At 40.5% G+C, this 23,148-nt stretch overlaps 1 protein-coding gene across 3 annotated transcripts in view; it reads left to right on the top strand.

Moving 5' to 3' along the window:
• EBF2 (EBF transcription factor 2) overlaps nt 1–23,148 on the top strand; it is a 141,564-nt gene that overhangs the window by 707 nt on the left and 117,709 nt on the right. For 2 of the 3 annotated variants that reach the window (XM_063358678.1, XM_063358679.1), the window contains exons 2-6: nt 2,425–2,581; nt 3,574–3,637; nt 3,939–3,994; nt 4,374–4,447; nt 10,970–11,038. In XM_063358678.1, the coding sequence (XP_063214748.1) occupies nt 2,425–2,581; nt 3,574–3,637; nt 3,939–3,994; nt 4,374–4,447; nt 10,970–11,038 (420 nt within the window). Of the gene's footprint in view, nt 1–1,143; nt 1,269–2,424; nt 2,582–3,573; nt 3,638–3,938; nt 3,995–4,373; nt 4,448–10,969; nt 11,039–23,148 lie in introns of those variants that run through there. The other variant, XM_063358680.1, reaches the window with a different exon arrangement.

A 23,148-nucleotide genomic window follows, 5' to 3' on the forward strand; every position in this document is an offset into this window, starting at 1 on the left:
TCTCCTTTCCTCCTCCCGGTGTCCACTAGTCAGTGAGAATTCAAGATAGTATAGCTAGAGTTAGGGAGAAGCGCTCCAAAACCAGGGAGCATCCAGAATCTTAAAATGCAGTGCGGGGATCAGATGACAGAGAGATCGGATCATTCTTTCTTTTTATGCACAGGGGGAAGGCGGGGGGGATTCGTTGTACCTAGCGATACCGACTACTCCTTCCTGCTCTCTGGGTCAGACAGCCGAACAGGAGCGGACCAAGTTAGAATTAACTTAAATGCAGATCTTTCCCCCCGTCTCCCTCCTCCCCGGCCCATCTTGTTTTACTTAATTCAAGTGGCTCTGTAGCTACCGTAGGCATTGGCGAAATCTTTACCCGTGGATTGAAGGCTGCTGGCTGCTGACCGAACCAGGCAAGCGGCGAGCGGAGCGCGGTTCGGTGCCGGACGGCGGGGTAGCCGAGCCGGCAGCTGGGCAGCGCCGCGGCGGAGCGCGGAGCCCCGCGGGCGCTCGGAGCCGCCGGTTCCTGAGCAGCCCTTCACGCCTCAGCCTGCTCGCGTGTAGCACCTGTACGAGAGGTCTCTGATGACCTGAAATACCAGTGAACGTGCCGAACCGGGGGCTTGTCTGTTTGTTTTTCACTTGTTTGGGCGGGATAGCTTCCCCTCCCTTTTCTCTTCCCAGCCAAGTCGGCGCAGGACCGTTATTCCAGTCTCTTCCCCTTAGGGGTAAGATGATGAAAACCCTTTTAGGTAAAATATTTTTTTTTCTTCTTGCCCTCTGGATACTTTTTTTTTTTTTTTTTAATAAAAACATCATAGTAGCGTCGGGGAAGGCTAAACTGGTCCTGGGACTAAGTTGGGTTTTATTTAATTTAGAGACAAGGTGAAAGGCATGTAACAGCAGATGGGACTTCAAATGAAACAGGGATGTTGTAGAAAAAAGTACATCCATGCCCCCACCCGCGGCCTGATCCATGAGCAAGGTTTTCCAAGCACTATGGGAGGAGTTATCAGAGTTTTATGAATGTCGATAGACAGTTTAATAAATACGAAGTGGGGGGTAGGAGAAGGGGTTTATTCCTGCGGAAACCGAAAGTAAAAGGAAACGGCTCCTAAGAAGCCTCTAATTGCGAGAGCGGTGGGGATGCAGTCGAATTGTGCTGGGTGGTGGCATCGCCGGGTTTTTTCAGACGTCCATAAAAACCCCAAGAAATCCGAGTTCTTACATGCAGAATGAGAGGAAGCCCCAAACTAGGTGCAGTTGTAGCGGATGTGGTGAGTTCACGCTGTACCTATTTGGCAATGGAAAACATAGGGAAACATCTGTAGTTCTCCGAAAGAGTCAAATACTTTTGCCAATGCAGTGGAGCTATTTTGGGGACTGAAACCCGAAGCTGTTCTCACTCCTAACTTGTCTGGCAGATAGTCTTAATCTCTCTATTAAGTAATAGGGAGGTGCTCATGTGCACCTATTTTCTCTGCAGTAGATAGAAATCGGCATTAGGGAGAGGGAGCTACAACTAATTTCACTAAGAAAGGTAGCTGCAGTTAGGGATATCGTGGATACACAAAGCGTTTGAATCGTTCCAAGCCGGGAAGTGTGAGGGAAACGTCACTGCATTTTCTGCAATCAGAGACAAGATTTGGGCAAAGGCTAATTAACTTGAGTCTAAATTCTTTCAATTTAAATCAGAAATTGAAAATGCAGGCATCGGTTCAAATATGTCAGTGACTAAAGACTACATTGACAAACTTAGCTGCTGAGGAAAGTGGATGCTCTGCTTGAAACTAGTTGTCTTTTACCTAAACTGTAGGTGCCCTCAGGTTGGCAGTCCGCTTGTAGGAAATGTTTTAAGGTCGCTTGTCTTCTCCTACAGGAAAAGTGAACGATGCTGCGATGTACAGATAGCACTTATGATATGTTACATTTACTTCCCACCCTGCGCGTTGCATTCCAGAAATGAGTGTGACAGGCAAGAAGAGAATAGGTAGAGGAGGAAGTACAACACTTAGTGCATTTAGCAATAACCGATCTCTTAACGTTCAGGCTCTGTAAATTATTATTGTCCTCAGAACGTAGCTATAAAGACATCGGTGCCAAGCCGAAATGAGCGTTATTTGACAGCTCCAAACTCGGGCATCTCCCCCCGCCCCGGCTCCGGGCTCGGTCGCCCCCAGCCCTCCCCGCCGTCCAGCTTTGGGAGCGCAGCCGCTGTGCCGGCCCGCGGCGGGGGGAGAGCGCCGGGCTCGGGGGCAGTGATGACAAGCGGCTGCTCGTAGCCTCATGTGGCACTCGCACAAGGTGGACGATTCCCGTCTTCTCTATGAATATGTTCTGCTTTTTCTGTTGTTGTTTTGCTGTAACTGCTGCACAACCTGGTAATGTCTTTGTCTCTCCCCCCACACCCTATCCCGTATGTTTCCTCCACAGCGGAGTAGCTTTGTCCAGAGCTCACTTTGAAAAGCAGCCACCCTCCAACTTGAGGAAATCCAATTTCTTTCACTTTGTTCTGGCTCTCTACGACAGACAGGGGCAGCCCGTGGAAATAGAGAGGACAGCTTTTGTGGACTTTGTAGAAAATGATAAAGTAAGGCTTGTTATCTTTCTCCTTCCTCTTTTCCTCTCCAAATTTGATCTTTTCTTCTCCCCCCGTTGAGCTGCTAACTTTTAATACCTGTTGTCCCTAACAAAATACAACCAGCTCTTGGTCAAGGGTTCAGGTGCTTTGGTAGAGCTGTTGCCCTGTGTGCTGCTGTAGTTAAAAAGGCTTGCAAGCCTCTGCTGTATCGGGAATACAATGGGAATTTCATACACCCACTAAACATAGAATAAAAAAATTAATGGGGAACAAATGTGCTTTTTTTTTTTTCTGGTATCTACCAGATCTGCCAAGTTTTATTAGTACCCCAACAGAAGCGGAATCTGACCTGTAATATGTTATATTAGCTGTTGAGTTTGATTATATGTATTTCTTAAGACTCCAAAGTCAAGGGCAGGACTTGAAAAGCAGTTGCTTTTGGATTTTAGATCCATGTGGTGACCACTTCACACTGTTTTTACAATTATTTTCTTAGTCACGGACAAGACTTTTTTAATTATGAAGGATGCTCATAAATAATTATCTTCTAGGAAATTACAGTAAAAAAACATGCAAGCAACATCCCTGTATCTCAACCTACAGGAAGTAAATATCAATAATGACTCAAAATAAGACTATTGGAAAGTAATGAAGACATTAAAACCAAAACCCACTGAGCTTTGCCACTATCAATCTGCTTTATATTAACTGACTTGAAGTGTACAAATTCATCTCAGTGTATTGCCTTGAAAAAGTTGGGAGCATAATAGCAAGTAAGAGAGGAAAAGAAGTTCTTGAACTCCTACAGGAAAAGATGTCAGCAGTATTTTGTAGTTTGTCCTGGGTCATTCGGAAGGTTAATATATCCCAATCAGTGGATTCACCTCTCGGAATTTTAATGAACTTTGTTGTCGCTTCCATCATGATTATCAGCTTTTGCATTTTAAATGTGCCAAGTGTAAGTTCTGGAAGAATTTTTTTTTTTAATTCTCTCTTTCCAGGAGCAAGGCAATGAAAAGACGAACAACGGCACGCATTACAAACTCCAGCTCCTTTATAGCAATGGTGAGTCCTCTTTCCATTCACCTTCTGTATGTTGTACAGGGAGGCAAGGTTTGTAGGTGCTGTCACTGTGATTTCTAAAATATACATAAATTTCCTTGCACGATGCCCCTTCAGTGTAGGGATGAGCTCTGAAGTTTACCTGGTGTGGATGGACTTGGGAAACACACTAGAGGAAACAAAACTAAATGGTATTTCTGAGGCTGTTTAATAAGGCACTAGATGAAACTACATGGTTTTGTTCTGATGTTTAGGGAAAGATGCATGTAACAGCATTATTTATTACTCTTCTCTCTCGCTCTAGGTGTCAGGACTGAACAGGATCTGTACGTTAGGCTCATTGATTCAGTCACTAAGCAGGTGAGCATAGCTAATATGTGCCGTGCTATCCTGTCCCGCCTCATCCTTCCTTTTTTCTTTACACTGCCCTGCATGTTTTTTCTTCTCTGGTTCATTTTTGTCTCTTGTTCATCTGTATTCCAGAACTTATTTTTGAGGGCAATAGAAAAGTAATGCTCTTAAGTCTCTCTTTTTCCTCTATGGATTGTAGGTTTTTATCCACTTTTTATCAATATTTATGTATAAGCTGCTCTCCCTGCTCATAAAGGCTTTGGGGGAAGGTATTTATTTGCCAGCGATGGTGAGCAATGGTAAAAAGCCTTCACCTCAGAGCTGAATATTGTGACAAATAAGTAACCCCCGGATGCTACTGCCTTACCCCTTTTCTTAATTTTTGTAGCCTATAACTTACGAAGGACAGAACAAGAATCCCGAAATGTGCAGAGTTTTGCTTACCCATGAAGTCATGTGCAGGTAAGATGACTTTATTAACATCATATCATTTGTTAAGTTTGTTTCCATAGATGCTAAAATGGCCTTTCTGATGAAGTTGTAGGTAGGAAGAGTTTGATTATTTTGTTTGGGTTTTTTTTGTGTCAGACAGATTCTTTGTGTAGGAAGACTTTTTTTTAACATGTGGATAATGTTTGATTTGGGTTCAATACAGATATGTGGTGTTTTTGATTGTTGTTGTGTTTTGTTTTGTTTTTTTACTGCAAGAGATTTAGCAACCCCAGGTCTGCAGTTGGAGCTGCGCTATTTTTGTTTAAACTAGGCCTTCGTGTGTGTTGTTTAAATCGAGACTTTTCATATGCTTATTTCTCACAAAATTCCTGTTCACCTTTTGAGAATGAGCGGTTTAACTTCCAGATTTTTACCTGGAATCTAAAAGGCATTCGTCATGTAATTTTCTCTGGTGAAATATTTTAATTTTCTTAATTAAATTATCATCATTAATGTTCTTTAATTTTGCTTAGTTCTACTCCGACCAAAAAAGAAACCCCTCAAACCAAAACACAAATCCTTCTGTTCTATACCGTCTAAGCAATATTTAGGGGACTTCCACCTTTTAATTAAAAAGACACTATTTTTAGCATGTAAAGTTATAAATTAGAGGGTAAAATGAGTTGAGGATGTTTTTAATAACATTTGTATAAGTATAAAGTTACATGTACCTTATGTATGTACATCGTGCTTCCATGGTAACTTATTACTTTTCCTGCTCTTGTGTAATTAAATTTTTTTCAATACGTATAACAATGCAAACAGTCAATGTTCTTATATTAAAATGTGTTAAATTGTGCATAGAATGTTCTTTCAGAAAATGAAAGGCAAAACCAACCTTGACCTTTATTAAACACAGTTTGTGATTTATTGTATTAGTGGGAGGGGGTTAAGCTGTTGGACTGAATGTTGCTTCTTTTAATGTTGCAGTTTGCTACTTGATTATTTATTTATTTATTTTTAACTAGCTTTTTAAGTTAATATAGTAGTAAGAGCAGATTATTTGGACAGACTTCTCGTCAAGGGAAAGTCTCGGTCTCAGTACTCCACAATTATGTCAATTGTTCCATTACTTTTTAAATATAATAAGGATCAAGTAAATGTATAGCGTTTATCTGTTGTGCTTGCTCTCATTAATTAAGAAAATGAGCACTGTTACTTTTGACCCACAGTCACACATGTATGCACAAACACAGCGTATATCACGTATAAGATGCATACGGTGCACTTCACAGGAAAGGACCTGTAGATGTAGTAGCCAAGATCAAAGGTATATATGTTACTTCCTGGCACATCTAGAACTTGCATACGTATTTAAATATATATGCTATCCATATTGTTGAAAGTCTTCACTATAACTAGGTGAACGTTAGAGACGCAAAATCTTTGAATTGCTATGCAGTTGGGTCCTTGTTTGTGATAACAAAATAACAGTTAGCGTACTTCATCTTTCTCCACTCTTCCTGTATAGAGTGCAGTTCTACTGTAGATGTTAAAATATTTCAGCAAACACCAGCACCTTCCCATCTACATGTACTTCTTTAAAATAAAATTATTTTGGCTTTTTCCCCTGCTTCCTTTCTGTGCCTTTATAGTATCAGACGCTCTGTTTCAGCTTTTATATACCTGGCCTCCACTGATGCCTATAAACGCATTCCGTGCTTGATTTAAGGTAGTGTTCTACAAATGTAAACCATTATTCCGATTATACTGAACTTTCCTGCTTGATAGATTAGCCAAGGAAGAACTACAACTCGGGGATGTTCTTTCCATGTAAAACGCAGATTAGTGAACGAAATCAAAAGCGCTCTGTAACCTAATCAAGACATTTGATTTTAAATGTCGTGTTTTCCTAAAGTATCTCTGAACAGGATGCTGCTTATTCCAAAGAGGCATTACACATATCACTTTGAATAATGTCAGGGGAATGGATCCAACTCTAGTTAAACTTGACATTTTATTTTATTTCTTTTAAGTACAATAATCAAATCTTCCTCATTGTGTGCTGCTTAAGTGGCAGCATCAATTTTTAAAGCCCCTAGTTTAGTTTGCATTAGTAACAGTGTATAAAAATTTAATGCACTGTACCCACTCTGCTGTCCAAATTGATGCCTACTGTTTTTAAAAAGAAAGGGTCTGCCTGTCTTTTCTGCTCCTCTTCTTCCAATCCCTTGCTAGTTGAAGGTGGGCTTTTTTGGGGGTATTTTCTGTATGTAATCACCCATGCAGATATTTTTGCTGTATAGAGACGTGTGCATCCGAAACTCCGCATCTTCCACTCAGACAGTGACAGATGCGTGCTTAGCAGGAAAGTTGTCTAAATATTGATACGGCTACAACAATCTGTCATAGCAATTGAAAGTTAAACTCTCAACTCTCAATAATTAGTGCTTTCAGCGAGAGGCTCTATTTATTTATTTGCAGATCTGAAATTTTTCATTTGGGTTATTACGGCCTAATGGGAACTGTTCCTATTAGGTGGGTCTCTCTTAAATACACAGCCTTTCCCCCCAAAGGTTGGAAATCAAGGTAAACAGTCTCCTCTCCTGGAATAACTTTTTTCTCTTCTTCTTTTTCTTCCAATTACCGACTAAGAGGAAACTAGTTGTTATGCTGCTGCCAGCAACCCCCTATGCCCTCAATGCTCAGAGGGTTAAAAGGTATTATAATTTGAACAGAAGTAGTCTCAGGGCCTACAGCTGGCTAATAACAGAGTTGTATTGAGTGCAAGCAAGCCCCACAGCTGTGACTTTCGCCACAAGGCTCAGACTAGACAGGAGCTCTAATCAGCTGGGCCAGGCGGCCACTGGGGCCTGTGTCTTTATCGGCCAGATGGTGTGAATTTAGACACTTTTGTTATGCAATTGCAGGGAGGAGTTGGGGAGAAGAAAACAAAACAAAGGCCACCATGCTGTGAGCTTATTTGAGTTTGAAATTAGAGACAGATTTTTTTTTTTTTTGGGGGGGGGGGGTGAGGAGAGGGAAGTTGAGGGCTGAATTTTAAAACCATTTTAGTCAAGTGTGAGGAGGGATAGGATGCAAGTTTGTCTTTGACATGAGCCTTCTGGGGTATTCAGTTTGTAGATCTGGTGTTGTCTGTGGTAGCTTTTTGGTTTCTGGGGTTGTTTTTATTTTTTTTTCAGGACTGTTCATAATGTAAACCATTATTTTTCCCATGTAGATCTAGTTAGAGGGGAAAGTATAATAAGAAAAGGTGTAGAAAATAGAAGTCTTAGACCTTGATATTCTTGTTTTAAGTAAATGAGCATCTCTAAAGGTATGTTCCTAGCACAACATCGTAGCAGAAGCGTAAATATTGGTGAAGTCATGCCAATAATTTGCTTTAAGAGAATATTGTAGGCTTGATCCTGGACTGCCAGAGTTCGGGATTTTTGCCATTGACTTAAATTGAAACAAGTCAATTCTGTTACAGGCAGCACTTGCAAAACAAACCCAGTGGAAATGTTAGTGCTTGGATACTGTGATGAAAATACTTGGAAATGGGGATTTAAAGATTTGAGAGGTACTTTTGCTAAAATGCTGGGCTGAAGCATCCTCAGTCTTTAAAAGCACTCTGATTTACGTGTCAACTAGTCATTCACTGGAAGTGAGTGCCTGTTTTCCCTAATCAAAAATTTTTTTCAAATACATTTGGACTCAAGAAGTGGTACAGTCAAAGGGAAAAAAATCTAGCACCCTAACAAAAATCTGTTATCCGAGTGTGATAAGAATGCAGATATTTGTAAAATGTTTGGAGAACTCTGTCTGTAAACCACAGCTTTAGAAGGAAAATTTTTAAGTATTACAAAGGTAAAGTTCCTAACTGTGAATTGTAGAAACTAAAATAAAACAAGATGTGCTTATTTCAGAACCCAGCCACATTGTACTCCAATCTCGCATAATTAATTTTAAAACACTGTGCCAAGAAATGGCAGCCTCTCTGGGAAGAGTATCTGAGCTGAGGAGACATGGTGGAGGTACTGCTGGTGTATTCCGCTTGAACTTCACTGTGGTGTAGTGCAATCAGAAATATTTTTTCACGACTATCCGCATAAGTTACATGACTAAAGGATATCTCATTTAGTATTATTGCAAAGAGAGGAAACCACTGCTGTTTCAGCTAGCTGTAAAAAAAACCAAACAATCCTCCCAAATAACAAAACACTACAAAAATATTTTAAAAATTGACTTCCTTTTGTTTTTTTATTATAGCAGCATGTAAACCAGCAAGGCCTTTTTATTCCTGGTGTTATTTCCAATGCATTGTTATATTGGACATGTCAAATTTATATTCTTCTGAGTGAGGATTTTCTGCTTTTGGGGGGTTTATTTTTTTTTTTCTTTAGAAAATACCTCACATTTCGCTTTTAGTACAAAAATATGCAATTTTTATAAACAAATCATTAGGCAGTGAAACATATAAAAGATGCACTTAAAACAAAGTTGGGAGAAAGAGGGAGTAGGGATATTCTTAGCTAGTGTGAATTACCATAGCTTCACTGAAGTCGATGGAGCCATGACAATTTACAGCAGCTAGAGGGGCTGCCCCAGGGATTTTTAAATATTTAGTGTATCCTTTTATTTTAAAAGGACTAGCATCGATGAATAAGTGCAGGTTTGAGGCAAAGGGAATGTAGAAATGTTGAAACAGTTAGAGCTGCTATTCAAATAGATCTGATAGTTGTATCTCATCTTGCTAGGCAATTTCAACTTGCAAATGGGAAGTTCCTGGCACACATTGTAACTTAAGGAGAAAATGAATTTTTTCATATCTGAAAGAGGTTTTTTGTCTAAATGCTTAATTTAGGTATTAATAATTGAATATTAGGCATTTAAAGAAAAAAGCTAGTCTTTCATATTTTGTACTGCCTTCAGTGAATTCAAGCTTTTTTTTTATTATTTTTTTTTTTTATTCCTCTGCTTGGAATTGCTCCCCAGTTGGAAAACTGTGGGATTCAGACTGACTTGAGAATTTTGCAAACGTATTCAGCACCTATTCTACTGCTGTACAAAACCTGAAATAATTTCTTGGTTCCATATGTGTAAATTTGAACAACCTCAGCAGAATGTGAAAGACATAATTTGGAAAGGCATTTGTGTAACTGAAGGCAGAATCTGATCTGGTGACTTCTGAGGCATATGGGACTTCTGATACAGCCTACTTAAAGTTTTGGATGCCTCCATCCTCCCCCACCCGTGTTAGGTTTGGTTGGAACAAACTACCTGAGCATCAAGACAGCTTAAATCTTCTAATCTCTGTTGCTACGGATTTTTAACACTGAGAATTTCAGAGCAAGGGCTGTTTTTAAAATCTATTAAACTTTTGGTACTCAGCTGGTGTATATCGAGGAGGATTACCCGTGTCAATGAGTATATCAGTGGAAATCAAATAACTACCTCTCTCTTGATTTTAGTTTTTCTTTTTTGTCATTATTGTTATTATTAAAAATGGGAAAAGGAGGTTTAGTGATTCTGTTCTTCTTTCCTGAAGAAAGTGTAATTCCATGGGAGTGAAGAACATCTAATAGTTCCTGAGTGTAGGTTGTATTCTTCTCTACCATCTCCTGATATATCTGTGTATATATGTACACATTTGTGCATGTGCACACACACATATATACACACACAGTTATCTTTGTGTATGTGTGCATGCACACGTGCATAGATGTGGACATAACACAAATATTATGCTGTGATATGTACCTTACTGCAAGCTCCTGGGGGTGACAGCATTATCTCGCATTTTCTTATCGAGTCAGATAAATATATTTTAATTTATGTTGTGAGCTCATCGGAGAGAGTTCTCATTTCTGTACAATCGTGTTGGTGGCCACACAGTATAAAATGTGTATAAATACATGATTAATCTTAAGGGCTTATTGTCACTGAAACAATTGCAAAGGGATTTACAGATTAAATGCCAACCTGAAAAATACCTCTTCAGATCCTTAGTAGAATCTAAGTATGTTCAGTTTCTGTTTTTTTCATTGGTGCTACTATAGTGTCAAAGTTTTCTGTGGGTGTATGAAACTTAGGGGTTACTAGATACTTAATAATCAACAAATCAGTTATTAAAATATAGTAAATCAGTAAGTTGCTTATAGTCAGTTCTAACACCTTCTTTTGATGGAATTTTAACCATACATAACACATGATACTCATGCCTGTAATATCATTATGACATCCATTAATCGTTTATTAAGCCTTTATAAATAGTGCCTTAGTCTAAAGTGTGACCATATTGGTGTTCATTTTTGGCTGGAAATTTAAAAAAAAACTACAGGGATCCAAGTGCCAAACTCCCGCTGGAAGCAACCAGCGTTTGGGTACCCAGTTCCCATAGTTCTCCCTTCCTGAAAACCTAGCCAGAATTTTCTCGGTTGCTCTTCTGGACATATTGAGTCCTGAAGGTTTGCAGATGAGACTTTCAGCTGGTTGCTTTGCTATCAACCATCACAGTAATTCTTTAATTTTGGTTTTCTTTCTCTTTAGTCGGTGCTGTGAGAAGAAAAGTTGCGGCAACAGAAATGAGACTCCGTCTGACCCCGTGATCATTGACAGGTAGGAGACAAATCCTCATTTTCCTAGAAATGCAACCTCAAATTGCTGTGTGTACTTTGAGGCAGCTGAGGGTCTTTCTTGATGGTTTTCTGTCAGTGTCTGCCATTCAGGGATGCCTGGTTTGTGATTCCTGAGAAAAATGCCGGCCTAAGAGGTGGTTAGCTTTAGTCCATCCAGGCTTACCTTGACAAAATTGTTGATGTTCATTTTTTAAATTAAGTTCTCTGTGTATCATTTTCATTGTGACCAAATATGCCATGTACGCATCTAGAATATTTTCTATTCACCAGGCATATAACGCAACTGGATTACTGAGGCAGAGAAAGCTTTGAGCAACCTGGCAGCTTCAATAATATTCTTTAACAAAATGAGAATATTTTTATAGAAATGTGGGGAGGAAGGAAGGGATAAAGAGAGAAGTACAACATATTAGGCGGGACTAAAACTGAGTTTGGGGATTGTAAGCAATTTTATGTAGAACAGCAACTTCATATATTACTCAGTTCCACATCCAGGGCTAAGTTCTTCTTGCCAGTTTCTGGGTAAATAACATAAGTGGGGAGAGTAGCCATTTGTTAAATTGTGAACTGGCACATTAAAAATTGTATTTGTGAAGGCTTAGAAAACTAGCCTGTGGAACTCACTGACCCAAAGTGTTGTTTGAGACCTGGAGTTCAGCAAGATTCAAGAAGGAAAAACAAGATGACTGAGTTGTTTCAAAAAGAAATACACAACCAAGATCTCCAGGAGGAGAACAGTAAATAAAGAAAAGTCAGGAAGAAGCCTTCTCCCTCCCTCCCCCAAGATTATTCTGTAGTAACTGTTTAAAGAGTTTCTTTTCCCTGAAGCAGCTGGTACAAGGGGCCAGTGGAGAGCTGATGCTGAAGTGGATTGATTGTGAATTCAGTTTTTCTGGCTGTATGTGTCTGGTATATTCTATCTACATTCTAAAAAGCATTATTTGTCGTAGTATTTCTTGTGACTTTTTTTTTTTTTTGGCATTCAGAATGCTCAAGCTGGTTTGAATAAAGATCTACAATTATCTCCGTTTTTTTTTTTTTTTTTCATCCCAGAGTCAATCTAAATAATTTTGGAACTTTACTGATGTGACGGGGCTCTTCCACTCCCTTTACCCTGTGGTTTTCCCTTTTAATTTTGTACTTACGAGTTGTGGTCGGGCCCAAAGTTGGAAATTCCCGCAAACTAGGCTGTTTGTGTGTGTGTAGGGGGCAGTTTCCTGACTAGCAGAAATCCTAGATATGCCATTTTGACCTTTTCTATGAAATTTCTAGCTTATTTTTGGCTGTATTGATGTTTGTTATGATTCTGCATTTGGGAACTTTCCAATCTGAAGTCTGAATTTTCTGAAAGTTGTCTGACTGCTGGAGAAGCAGCATGATGTAAGGCAGTGTATTAGCCTATGAGTTAAGACCATGAAGGGGATAGTTCCTACCACTTAAGTGAATTTGTGACCTTGAGCAAGCTCTCCATTCTCATGCAAAATGAAGATTCTGATGTTTTCAGTGGGAATTTGAGGTCTGTTGATGTAAAATGTAATGGAAGTGAAACTATTGGAAAGAACAGGGTTATTCTTTTCAACAACTGTATAAAATGTGCATCAGATGTAAAAGTCATTTGTGTGGTCCCTGAGTCCTAACCTGTCCTAAATTGCTCTAAGCCTAGAACTTCTATTGGTAATGCCCCTGCTAACAGCAACAGGCGTTCTGTTTGTATGGAAGCATCCTCTATGTTCAGTCTGGTAGTTTCTTGTCAAGTGTCAGTTCTTCCTTCTCATCTCTGTGTGTGCATATCTCAAAATTGCAAGTGAAATCTGGAGTTCAGTAGGGGCAATAATAAGGTAGATGAGAGAAATAAGGGGTGCAGCCCGATCAAGCTGTTTTCACGTGGTTTTAAAGGCAGCCACTAAATCAGGTTTAGACCACAGAGGAAAGAAATTATTACAAATCTGCACTGCTGTCTGGAGGTGGCATGGTTTAGTGAACAATGTGGTGAATAGAAGCTAAACTCGAAGCTAAATCTTTTTTCTTGTTCTAGCGCTAATCAGTAGTGCAGTACTAGCAAATGACTCCCTCTTCTGTACAGTTATTTCTATTCCACCATTTTACCTGGTTAAACAAGGTTTGAGGAGTGGGGGATAATCCTGTGTACTACATCTTAATCAGCACATGTAATGCAAATATAATAACAAAGTTATGCCGTACATGTCTGTGCACAGAGGAATTCACCGTCTAGTCTGTCATCCTCAGACATTTCCACAGCAGTTAAGTACAACTACTTAAGAGTTCAACTAAACAGTCTGCTCTCCCAAGCTACATTCAATGGGGCTAATCTTTCTGTCTTTCAAACAAGCAGAAAACTCTGCTGGAGAGTCATGTGTGTTCTGAACTAGCTTGGGAATCTGGGCAGCGGTGTTTTTTTTATTTAGGGCATCTTTATGTGGCTTCTTTAGAAGAACTTGGTAGCAGGCAGAATATAATTTCCGAAATGCAGCTTGCAACCATCTGCAATCATGCAGGCCAATAACTATGGAAAGATTTTCAGTTCAGTGTTGGCTTCATGGTGGGTTTTTTCTTAGTTTAAAAGGAACCACACATTTTCTTTAAAAATAATTGTTTGAAAAGATCGGTAAATGCAAAAATTTGTAACGTAACAATGCAGCTGCTACATTCTAGCATGTCTCTAGAGAAGTGAAAACCAAATGTAAAATGGAGAGAGAAGGGATTACGAAAATACATTTGTGTTATGCAGAGCCAGGTCTAAACAGTGCATGCAAAGTGAAACACGACTGGAGCTTTCCATTTAGAACAGAAGGAAAATGGAGGCCAGAGAAGAACTTGATTGTTGAGGTGCTGGTTCTCCCTTTGAGCCCAGGTTAAGTCATATGCATTGCTCCTGCTGCAAGAGAGTGTGAGAAAATTGGGGCTGGCACTCGGGAGGTGCCATCTGCATTGTAATTCCAGCTGTGTTGGGAGGGGACCTATATGGTTAAAACACGGTTTGATTATACAGCATAGAAAAGACCAACATCTTCAAAGCTATAGTAGGGGACTATCAGAAGGTGTGAGAGCAGAGATGGAGCCCAGTTTTAGATTGAGCTGTGTATGTCTTAGGTCTAGCAGGTTCTGTGATTTGCCACTCCCACAAAGGCATACTCAAATAGGAAGGATTTGGGAGGGCACCATGTTACTAATCTCTAAACTGCTATACTGTACAAGCAGCCTGTGCGTGGCAGTTCCCTCAACAGCAAAGGAGCTGCAAGGTAGAGGGGTTTTGAGTCCAAAATGAAGCAAACTCTATGTGGTATTCAAAGGTATACTTCTGTCATGAGTGGACACAAGTTAAATTAACTACTGTGGGTACCTCTAAGGGTGGTGAAGAAGCAAGGAGAGGCATTGCTACTTCGTAGAGATAGACACCAATGCCTGTGTTATCGCAACTTTATTGTTTTTCTTTTTTGCCTGAGCTAACTAAGTGGCTGCATCTGGTATGCCTGTCTGTGCTATGATTGCAGGCTTCTGACCATGCTATAGATGCATCCTACAAACCTCACAAGACTCATGAAGCGTTCGGTTGAGGTTATAACCTGCCATTCAGTGTCTCACTGAACTAAACATGCATCAAATTTAGCTGAGTTCAGGGACTACGTTCTAAGTTGCTGCAAATGAACATAACTCCATTACCAATACAGTGTTTTCCCCTTTATTTGTTTCTCTCCCTGCTTCCTTGCTTTTTATGCTTCCAGAGACTGATGCTTAGACTATAGTGTTGGTTTACCTGTTTATTGCTGTAGGGAGGCACAAGTCATTGGTGTTTGGCAAAGCATGGAAACTTGTATCCCTGTTTAAAAAGGAAGAAATAGTTCAGTGGGAAAAAAATGTCATCCATGTTGTTGTTGTTGGGTTTTTTCTTCTCCTTGAATGAATTCCAAAAGTTCTTATGCTGAATAAAACATTTCTGCTGTGACCTTTGCTCTGGGGACTAGATTTAGATCCTAAGGACCTTGCAGTTATTTTTCCGTTCGCTCTTGGAAACTAGCACTTTTCTATATGAAAGGGAGCTGCTTTGCTGAAATCTACTGTGTATCCTCTCCCACCGACAAAGATCTGTAGTATTAGAGTATTAGTCATTAGAGTATTTAGGCCCCTGCAACGTTCTGAGTCAAAATTCCAGTGTAACTTGGGTCAGAATCTGAATTACGAATGTTCCCTCTGTCTTAACACCAGTGACACAGCTCCAGTCCTGCAATGCTGCTATAGCGGGGGACAAGAAGCAGGAATAGACATAACTCCACTGGAGCACAGGACTGAAAGGACCACCTGAACACATATGGGAGATTACATGATAGATGTTTAGTCCAGAAACATTTGCAAAATATGCCCTTGCGAGTTTTTCAGACAACGCAAGCCACTGTCACTTCTCAAAATGTTAAAGCAAGCTTTAACTTTGCATGCAAGATCAAAATTCATCAGAGCTAAATTGCTTCTAGTGTGTTCCCACGGTGGATTTCCAGTGAGCCTAATTTCTATTTATCCTGTCTTCCTGCTTAGGTTTTGACGTTAGTACCTGTGGAATTGGTAGATCTATGAGAATTCAGAAATGTACATGTTTTTGTTTCTTTTTCTCATAGCCGAAGTGGTGGTTCTTAAGGTTCCTTGTAGTTCCTGGAAATTCAAGTGTGAACTTTGCATACTGACATTTCCTTCTTTGTTGAAATCGTAGACAGGGGTATGAAGTGGATGGGTTGAGGTGGCTTTCAGATAGAAGGGTGGAAGTTTTTTCTTTCAGAGATGATACTTCCCAAATGAAAGTTATATTTCGTCACGCCTATATTATAATTACTTAGTTTGCTACTTTTCCCACCCCAGTTATGCAAATAAAAAGAAATTTGGTCTCATGATTAAGAGGTCGTGGATACTGCAAATGAATTTAATTCCTTATTTTACTGCAGATTTTTCTCATTCTAGGTGAGTTCTATAGTTTTGGATATAAATTCCCCATTCATCAAGTGGGAATGATTATTTTTGTTTTAAATTCTTTATGTTTCTTGAAGATTTAAGCTCTTTAGAGGAGGTTATATTTTGTGTGCTTGTTAGTCTTAGTGCTTTACCTAGTTACTAAAGCTGTGATCTAATTGAAGCCTCCAGGGTACTGGGGAGAACCGGCTGATGTTTTCAGTTGAACAGTTTATTTGCTTCCTCCCTCCCCAATAAGAGATAAAGAGTCAAAATAAATTTCTATGTAATTCAAATGAAACATCTTAATTCAATTAAACAATGCTATGTAACTGGGATGGGACAGACTTTTCTGTTACTGCAGGGGAAATTACTTGGAACAGCACTGCAAAATGTGAGCATCAGCTCTGTGCTGGGTGTAGCTGGCTGTCTTTATGCTTTTATTGTGTGGAGGCTCTTGAGTCCTCTGCTGTTTTGAGCTGATGGAATGAGGTCATTTAGCTCATATGCTTTAAGAATCTGGGATCTTGGGTTCAATTCCTCCTACTGTTAACCTAAACTCTTCCTAACTGTCCTGTAAAAGGATCTAATGTGTTTTCTTAACACCTTTTATTTATTTATTGCAATTGTTGCTGGGGCAGTGGCTGTAGTGATGGATGGGATTGAGTGAACCGTGGGGTTGCGTGGAACATTTCCTTGGGTTGAGACAGGCACTAACCAGTGGGTGGAGGCATGGGGCCAGACCTGCAGCTGGGTCAGCAGCGCTACATTGACTCCCACCAGCTGAGCACTTGGCACAGTGGTTTCAGTAGACGGTGAACTACAATATTGGTCAGCTGACACAGGCTGTAAACGTTTAGGATTTTACTATTATTATTTTTAAAGAAATCCCCCAAAGCATGAACGCAGCTGGCACACTTGTTAGCATCTCTATAAAGAAGCAGAAGAGACTAGATTGCATTCTTGTGCCATAGGGGTCCATCCCTTCAATGCAGAAATGGGATGGCATGGATAGAGATTTTCCTCCCTGCTGATGCTCGTGCCCTACCTGCTGTACAGATAAACAGAGGCCCGAGCTCTCCCTGGCTGACTGGCTGGCACATTTCACAAGCACTAAAACTCACTTTAGGAAAGACAGCTGTTGCCAGGCTTAAACATTCTGACTGTGCCCCTATAGTGTCCATGCTGTGTGTTAAAGTGCTCTGTGTGAGATGTCCACATTAATAGGACTGGGGTTTATGTCTTCTTGTGTTCCACACACCATCACCTCCCCCCAACTCCTTCTCCCTAAGTAAGGCAAAAGGGCATAAAGATTGGCTTTCATTTTCCTTATCTGGCTTGAAATAAGTGCAGACTTCTGGCTATCCTGGGTTTTTATTAATTTCACTGATACGGAGTTGCCCTGTCACTTTAACCAAGTCACATAACTCCATGCCTCAGTTTCCTCCTTAGCACAAAGTGTTAGCAATTACCTAACTGTGGGTTTCAGATCCTTGAATAGGAGTTTTTGTTTTTCATATTTCTACTGCAACAAGGATTTCATCTACATGGCAGAGTTGGATTGTTCTTGTTCCACTCTGTTCTCCATGCCCCTTGTAAGCCTGCCAAGGTAGAATAAATGTCTCAAATCTGTTGCTGCTGTGGCGTGAAACTAGGAGCCACGGGTAAAGGAGGCCCTGCTCAGCTCCCTGCGTGCTCCAATCCCCCCTTCCAAGCCTCCAAACCCCACAATGATCTCTTCTCTTGTCCTGGGGAGTCAAAGTCCTTTGTTCACTGCTAAACCCTGCTCTCCTGCAAAGAGCTGCTGTTGTGCCATCTGTCTCTTTATGAATTTTTTAGTAGACTGGATGTTTGTGGGGAGTCAGTAACTTAAAGTGCACTATCCCAGCCATTTGACAAGTGGTTCTGTTAGTGCGTAATTTATTTGTTTCTCCTCCCCTCCCAGCCGCCTGCCCTTTTAGGCCAAAAGAAAATTTCCTTACTAGTTTGTTGTCCAAAGCATCTTGAAATCTTTGATGCGTACAATCACTTAAAGCTTGTATATGCAGTAAACTGGAGACTAGCTTGTGTCACTTCATCTTTTTTTTTTTTTTAATGTCGACAGACAACAGATTTTCCAGCAAGCTGGTGAGTCAAAAGAAGCATAAAGATCTCTTTGAGTGTGCTAGAAAAATTAAGAATGGACTTGTGGTGAAGGATCTAGTTGGAGTTGTGGAAGTCTTGGGGTCTGTTCCTCTCTCTCCATTGCAGAATCTCTGTATTTTTCTAGCCATTCACATAGACTCTGCTTAACAGTAAAACCAAGGATAATTGTGTACTTTTCTAGCTTTCACTGATAAAGATACATCTGCTGAAAACTGATGTGTGGAAATATTATAGTGATGTGGAAAACTATTGAGTGGAGATTGTTTTGACGTAATTTAAAAAGTTATTCTCTCCCCAGACTGATAGTTGCTGCTGCCTGGGCTGAAGGTGTTACTGCTTCTGAAACTAAGCCAAAAATAAATGAAATTAATTTAAATCACTGCTGATTTCAAGCACAGATTTATGGACGCTAACAGAGCTGGAAACGCGTTTCCACTCACTTTTTGTACATGTGTGCTCCTCGCCACGTGCTGTCCTCGTGCAACTGTGCAGCCATTTCGTCGTGAGCACCTCACTTGAGCCCTCCGAATAGAGCACCTGCCGTTTTGGGTATGTTAGAGGGAAAAATGTAATGGGTGGGGAGTGTTAACCCATATTGATTGTTTTAGTTCTACTGAGTCTGTAAGGGGAATAGTTAGCACAGGTTCTGATTTCAGAACTGCAAGGTGAGGGTGGTTAAGTCTGAGCACAGACACATTATATACCTTAAAGAAATAAAACCTGACTATTGCTACTACTGCCTGGAAGCCTTAAGAAAATAAGTCCAATGAAGACAAGACCAAAAGGATGTTAGCAATTCTGCATAAATCAGATAAGCTTCCATGGTGCTCTAGTCCAGTTTGGACAGCAAGTGTGGATGAATTCCAATCTTGTTAGATTAGTTGTGCTTTAGCTGAGATAAAAAACATTGATGGTGCTGGCTGGCTGAATCCTGACTGAGCAATGCAAAGTTTTGAGCAAAGTTCAAACATGGTGTGGAAAAATCCTTGTCCCCTTTTAAATCGAAGCTTTGTCCCTGCAATAACGAGAATTTGATCCAGTTTGTGTTGTGTTCTCATAAACAGCAAGTGAGGAGGTTAAATGGCTGCACAGCCAGCTGATAATAAGGGGTCTCAGAAGGACAGATGAGATAGCAGTGTAAGGAGACGTTAGAATCAATGAGTTTGGTAGTGGTGGAGAGGGGAAAGGGGAATAGAATAAAAGTTCCCATGAACTAAAGCACCTCTGGGACTGGAAGCTGAGGGTAAACAGCACAAGAGGAATTCTGGTCAAGTAGAGCAGTAATGTGTGACATGCGATCTCTACAAGTCAACTTTTTGAAAATGGGTCTGTGTTTGCCTGGATCCATCTGCACTCATCATTGGAAATGCCAGTATTTCAGAGTATTTGCATCCTAATGAAAGCATCCTCTGTGTATTTATGACCTAAAATACTCTTCCTTATTACTTTTCCACTCCTCTCAGCCTCTGTCTAGACCTGGTTTTATGGACTTGTCACTTCATCTGCCCTAACTGTTTTTGTTACTGCCTCTTGCTTTCCTTTTGAACCTTTTTTTTCTGTCTGTCCCTTCCTTGTGTGTTTCCTTCACCATCTGTTTCTGGTGGGATCTCATATATTTTCTACCCTGTAAACATCCCAGGATTTCAGCCTCTCTGAAGCAAGTGCTTCACATCTGAAGAAGACCTCCCAATTAGTGTGTAGTGTTTCCCGCTTTCAGATAGCATATGAAATAATTTCTGTCCTGCTCAGAACATCACCCAAAGTCTCATTGTAAAATGAGGACAAGGGTGAGATTAAAAGTACGTAACGTAAATCTGAAACTTGCTTAAGTCAGCTGGAGATGGGCTCATAATTTTAAAAATACTGAGGGCTTACATGACTTGCCCAAGATCACGTAGGAGGTCTGTGACACAGTGAGGACTGGAATCCAAGTCTGGTGTGTTCCAGGCTGGGTCATGTAAGCGTGTCCTGGAACAGCATTTCCTCTCTGCAAGTGGAATTCATATTCCCATCTTTCTCTCTGATTTGGATCTCTAATGTGCTGCTGTCATCCAACCCATCAATCTTTCTTCCCCCCCCCCCCTTTTTTTGTTTTTTCTTTCCTCTCCGTCTTCTCTGCTAATTTCCTTCACAAATAAATGCTTATTTCTCCATGGGCATTCCATTTATAACTCCATGTTTGGTGGCTTTTCCTTCAAGTGGAGTCCATTGAGGTTGTAAATTGTATTGGATCAGTGAGCCTATAATGAGGCTTCTAAGTCCAAACAGTGCAAGTCTGCTGGGATTTTATTGTTCATAAAGCTTCTTCCCTGGGGAGTGATAGAGCCATTAGGTGTGTGCTGTGTTTAATATTTGGTCATGACAGGAAGCAATAATTTTCTATCTTTTACTGTGGCTCCTGAGTTGTTTTTAAGCAGTCGGCTTATTTGAGTCTCAGTGACTATGAAGGCATTAGGCAAAAGGAGTTGCTCTTTCCTACATGGGTTTGTATCCTCCCTACAAAGGCTATTTCAAGAAAATAAATAAAAAGAAGTGGCAACTGATTGCCTTATGGTGGCTTTCAATCACTTGCCCCTCTCATGAACTCCCAAGCGCTGTCACACCTGACAGGAGATGGCATAAAGCTGATTTCACCAGATGATGGCATTTCTCATGCTGAAGGGATTTTTTATTTATTCCAGCAGAGAACAACCACCAGGGCTCCTATTTGTATGGTGTGTTACGGATTTGGGGATTTATCTCGTGCAAATCCACATCAAAACTTCCTTTAATTTCAGTGGAAGCAGGAGCAAGGTTGTATTCAAGTGTTCTAGAAGTGGTTATGTATATTTTAGCAGAAAAAAATGTAAAAGCAACTAACAGTTTTGTGCGCCTCCAAATTTTTTCTGAGGTCCAACTGTGAGCCGTTTTCAAAAGGTTCCATTTCCAGATGGCACTGCATCTAGTAAAAACATTTAATGGAGATAATTAAAAAAAAGAAAATAATTTTTTTAATCTGCACTTAAAATGTATTTTCACCGGGGGGGGGTGGGGTGGGGGTGGGGGTGGAACAAACCACAAAAAAGGAGGACTTGAAAACCAGTCTGCTTTTCCAGAAAAAACTTGCAATTTGGGAAGGAAAACTTTATGTTTTTCCACCAGATTTTTTGCAGCCCTTATCCTTGCGCTTTGAAGATCAAGCTATATTATTTTTTTAAATTGGGATTTATTCAATAATTCTCCAAGTACCCATGCACTTTTATTCCTTGAGTGTTTAAAACTGAGCTTTGTCTCACATTTAACAAGTCTACTGGTCTTGAACCAAGCGTTGCTCAACAGTTTTGTGTTTTCCCTTAGTAGCTTTCAGGAGATGTTTGGGGTAGAAGCACCATCTAGGACTGTCAGTCCAGCGTCAGCCTGACAGACAGCCTGTTTTTCTTATTTGTTCCCGCAGGTAGCTTTCCGTGGGCTGTAGGAAATGGCAGTGCCGTAGTTTCACAGCTTCTCCTTCCACTGTTGCACTGCACCCAAGGTACCAAAATAGGGCAGCCTGCAGCTGGGAGGGAGGAGTAAAGCTGTGACAATACAAATATACCCATCAGCTTAGGCTCTGATACAGCTATGTATGAAAGTCATTCCACTGTCCAGCAGCAGTTGTTCTCAGGGGAATTAATGCAGTTTGGGAAGAGTTTTATATAGGGCATAACATCTTACCAATCAGTAAGCAGAACTCCAAGGTAAGGTTTTTTTTGTAGGATGAGTATTTCTCCAAGGGGAAGAGAAAGAGAATAGGATGAGAAACTTTAACTGGCCTTAGAAAATCTGTGGTCCAGTGTCCTCTTTTTGGCCTGTGTCTTTTAAGCTTCTTGTCGCTCTGTTTATTCAAGATCCTTTAACAAACTCGAGGAATTGTCCTCATCCATTCCTATCCGAGCTTTCACACTGAAGCAAGATGAAATGAAAAGTCTGAATTAGAGGAAGCCCATAATGATCAGTGAAATCAGTTCATACAACTCCTCCTTTTCAGCTCTTCCCCTAAGCCTGCATCAATAAAAATGAGGTCGTGTAGAGGAAAGAGTAAATTTGGGGCAACAGGCTATATAAAATCAGACTCTGAAGGGCTCAGAGTTCACAGATCAGACTGGGGAGCTGACCTTCTGTGGTCCTACCTGAGAGGCATGTACCTGTTATAAACCCAGCACTTCATATTAACAAAGAATGCTCTAGTGGAAGGGATGGAAATTAGGATGTTTGAAGTCCATTTCCAGCACTCCCCTTCCTGCAGAGGAACTTGGACAAATCACTTCTCCATTGAAGTGCCTCATTAAATTGTGAGACCTGGGGACTGTTTGGTGAGCAAGGTGCGATAAGGGAGGAGGAGAGTTTCACCTTGGCTAGGAGCACTAGGTGATTCTGTAGTATGACTCATGATGGCAATTTAAATGACATTGATGGTGTCTGTCAACAACAGAAGATGTCTTGAGTATGCTGACAGCTAGGTGAGGCGGAGCAGAGTCAGTCCACACAGGCTGACCTCTTTCCAAAAAGAACATTCTTGCTCACATGTTTAGACACCAGGATGTCAGTTCAATACACACAGTTAAGTACCAATTATTTTATTTTTTAAAAAGTAGCCCAGTGATTAGCTGGAAGAGTCTGGGTTATAGAAGCGTTGCAGCTCAAAGCGTCATAACTTCATACCCACATGGCCTGGGGCGATTAGTGAGCAAAGTGACTCCAGCTCTGCAGCCTCTGGAATGTTGAGCCCTTTTCCCTCTGCTCAGTTTTTGGCATGAAGGCAGAAAATTCTGCTCCGTGGATTTTTCATCCCTTCAAAGAAAAAAAGAGCAGAGTAACTGTTCTCATTGGAAATGTGAGTCCCAAGCAAACTAAAATGCTATTGTCAATTATCACAAATCCTTTCAGGATTCAGGCTCTGTACCCTGATAGAAAGTTGCTCCTCTGACAGTCTTTCCCTTGTATTCCTGGTGCTTCCCTCAAAGAGCTAGTCAG

The sequence above is a fragment of the Chroicocephalus ridibundus genome, chromosome 23, assembly GCF_963924245.1.
Source record: "Chroicocephalus ridibundus chromosome 23, bChrRid1.1, whole genome shotgun sequence".
NCBI classification, from domain to species: domain Eukaryota; kingdom Metazoa; phylum Chordata; class Aves; order Charadriiformes; family Laridae; genus Chroicocephalus; species Chroicocephalus ridibundus.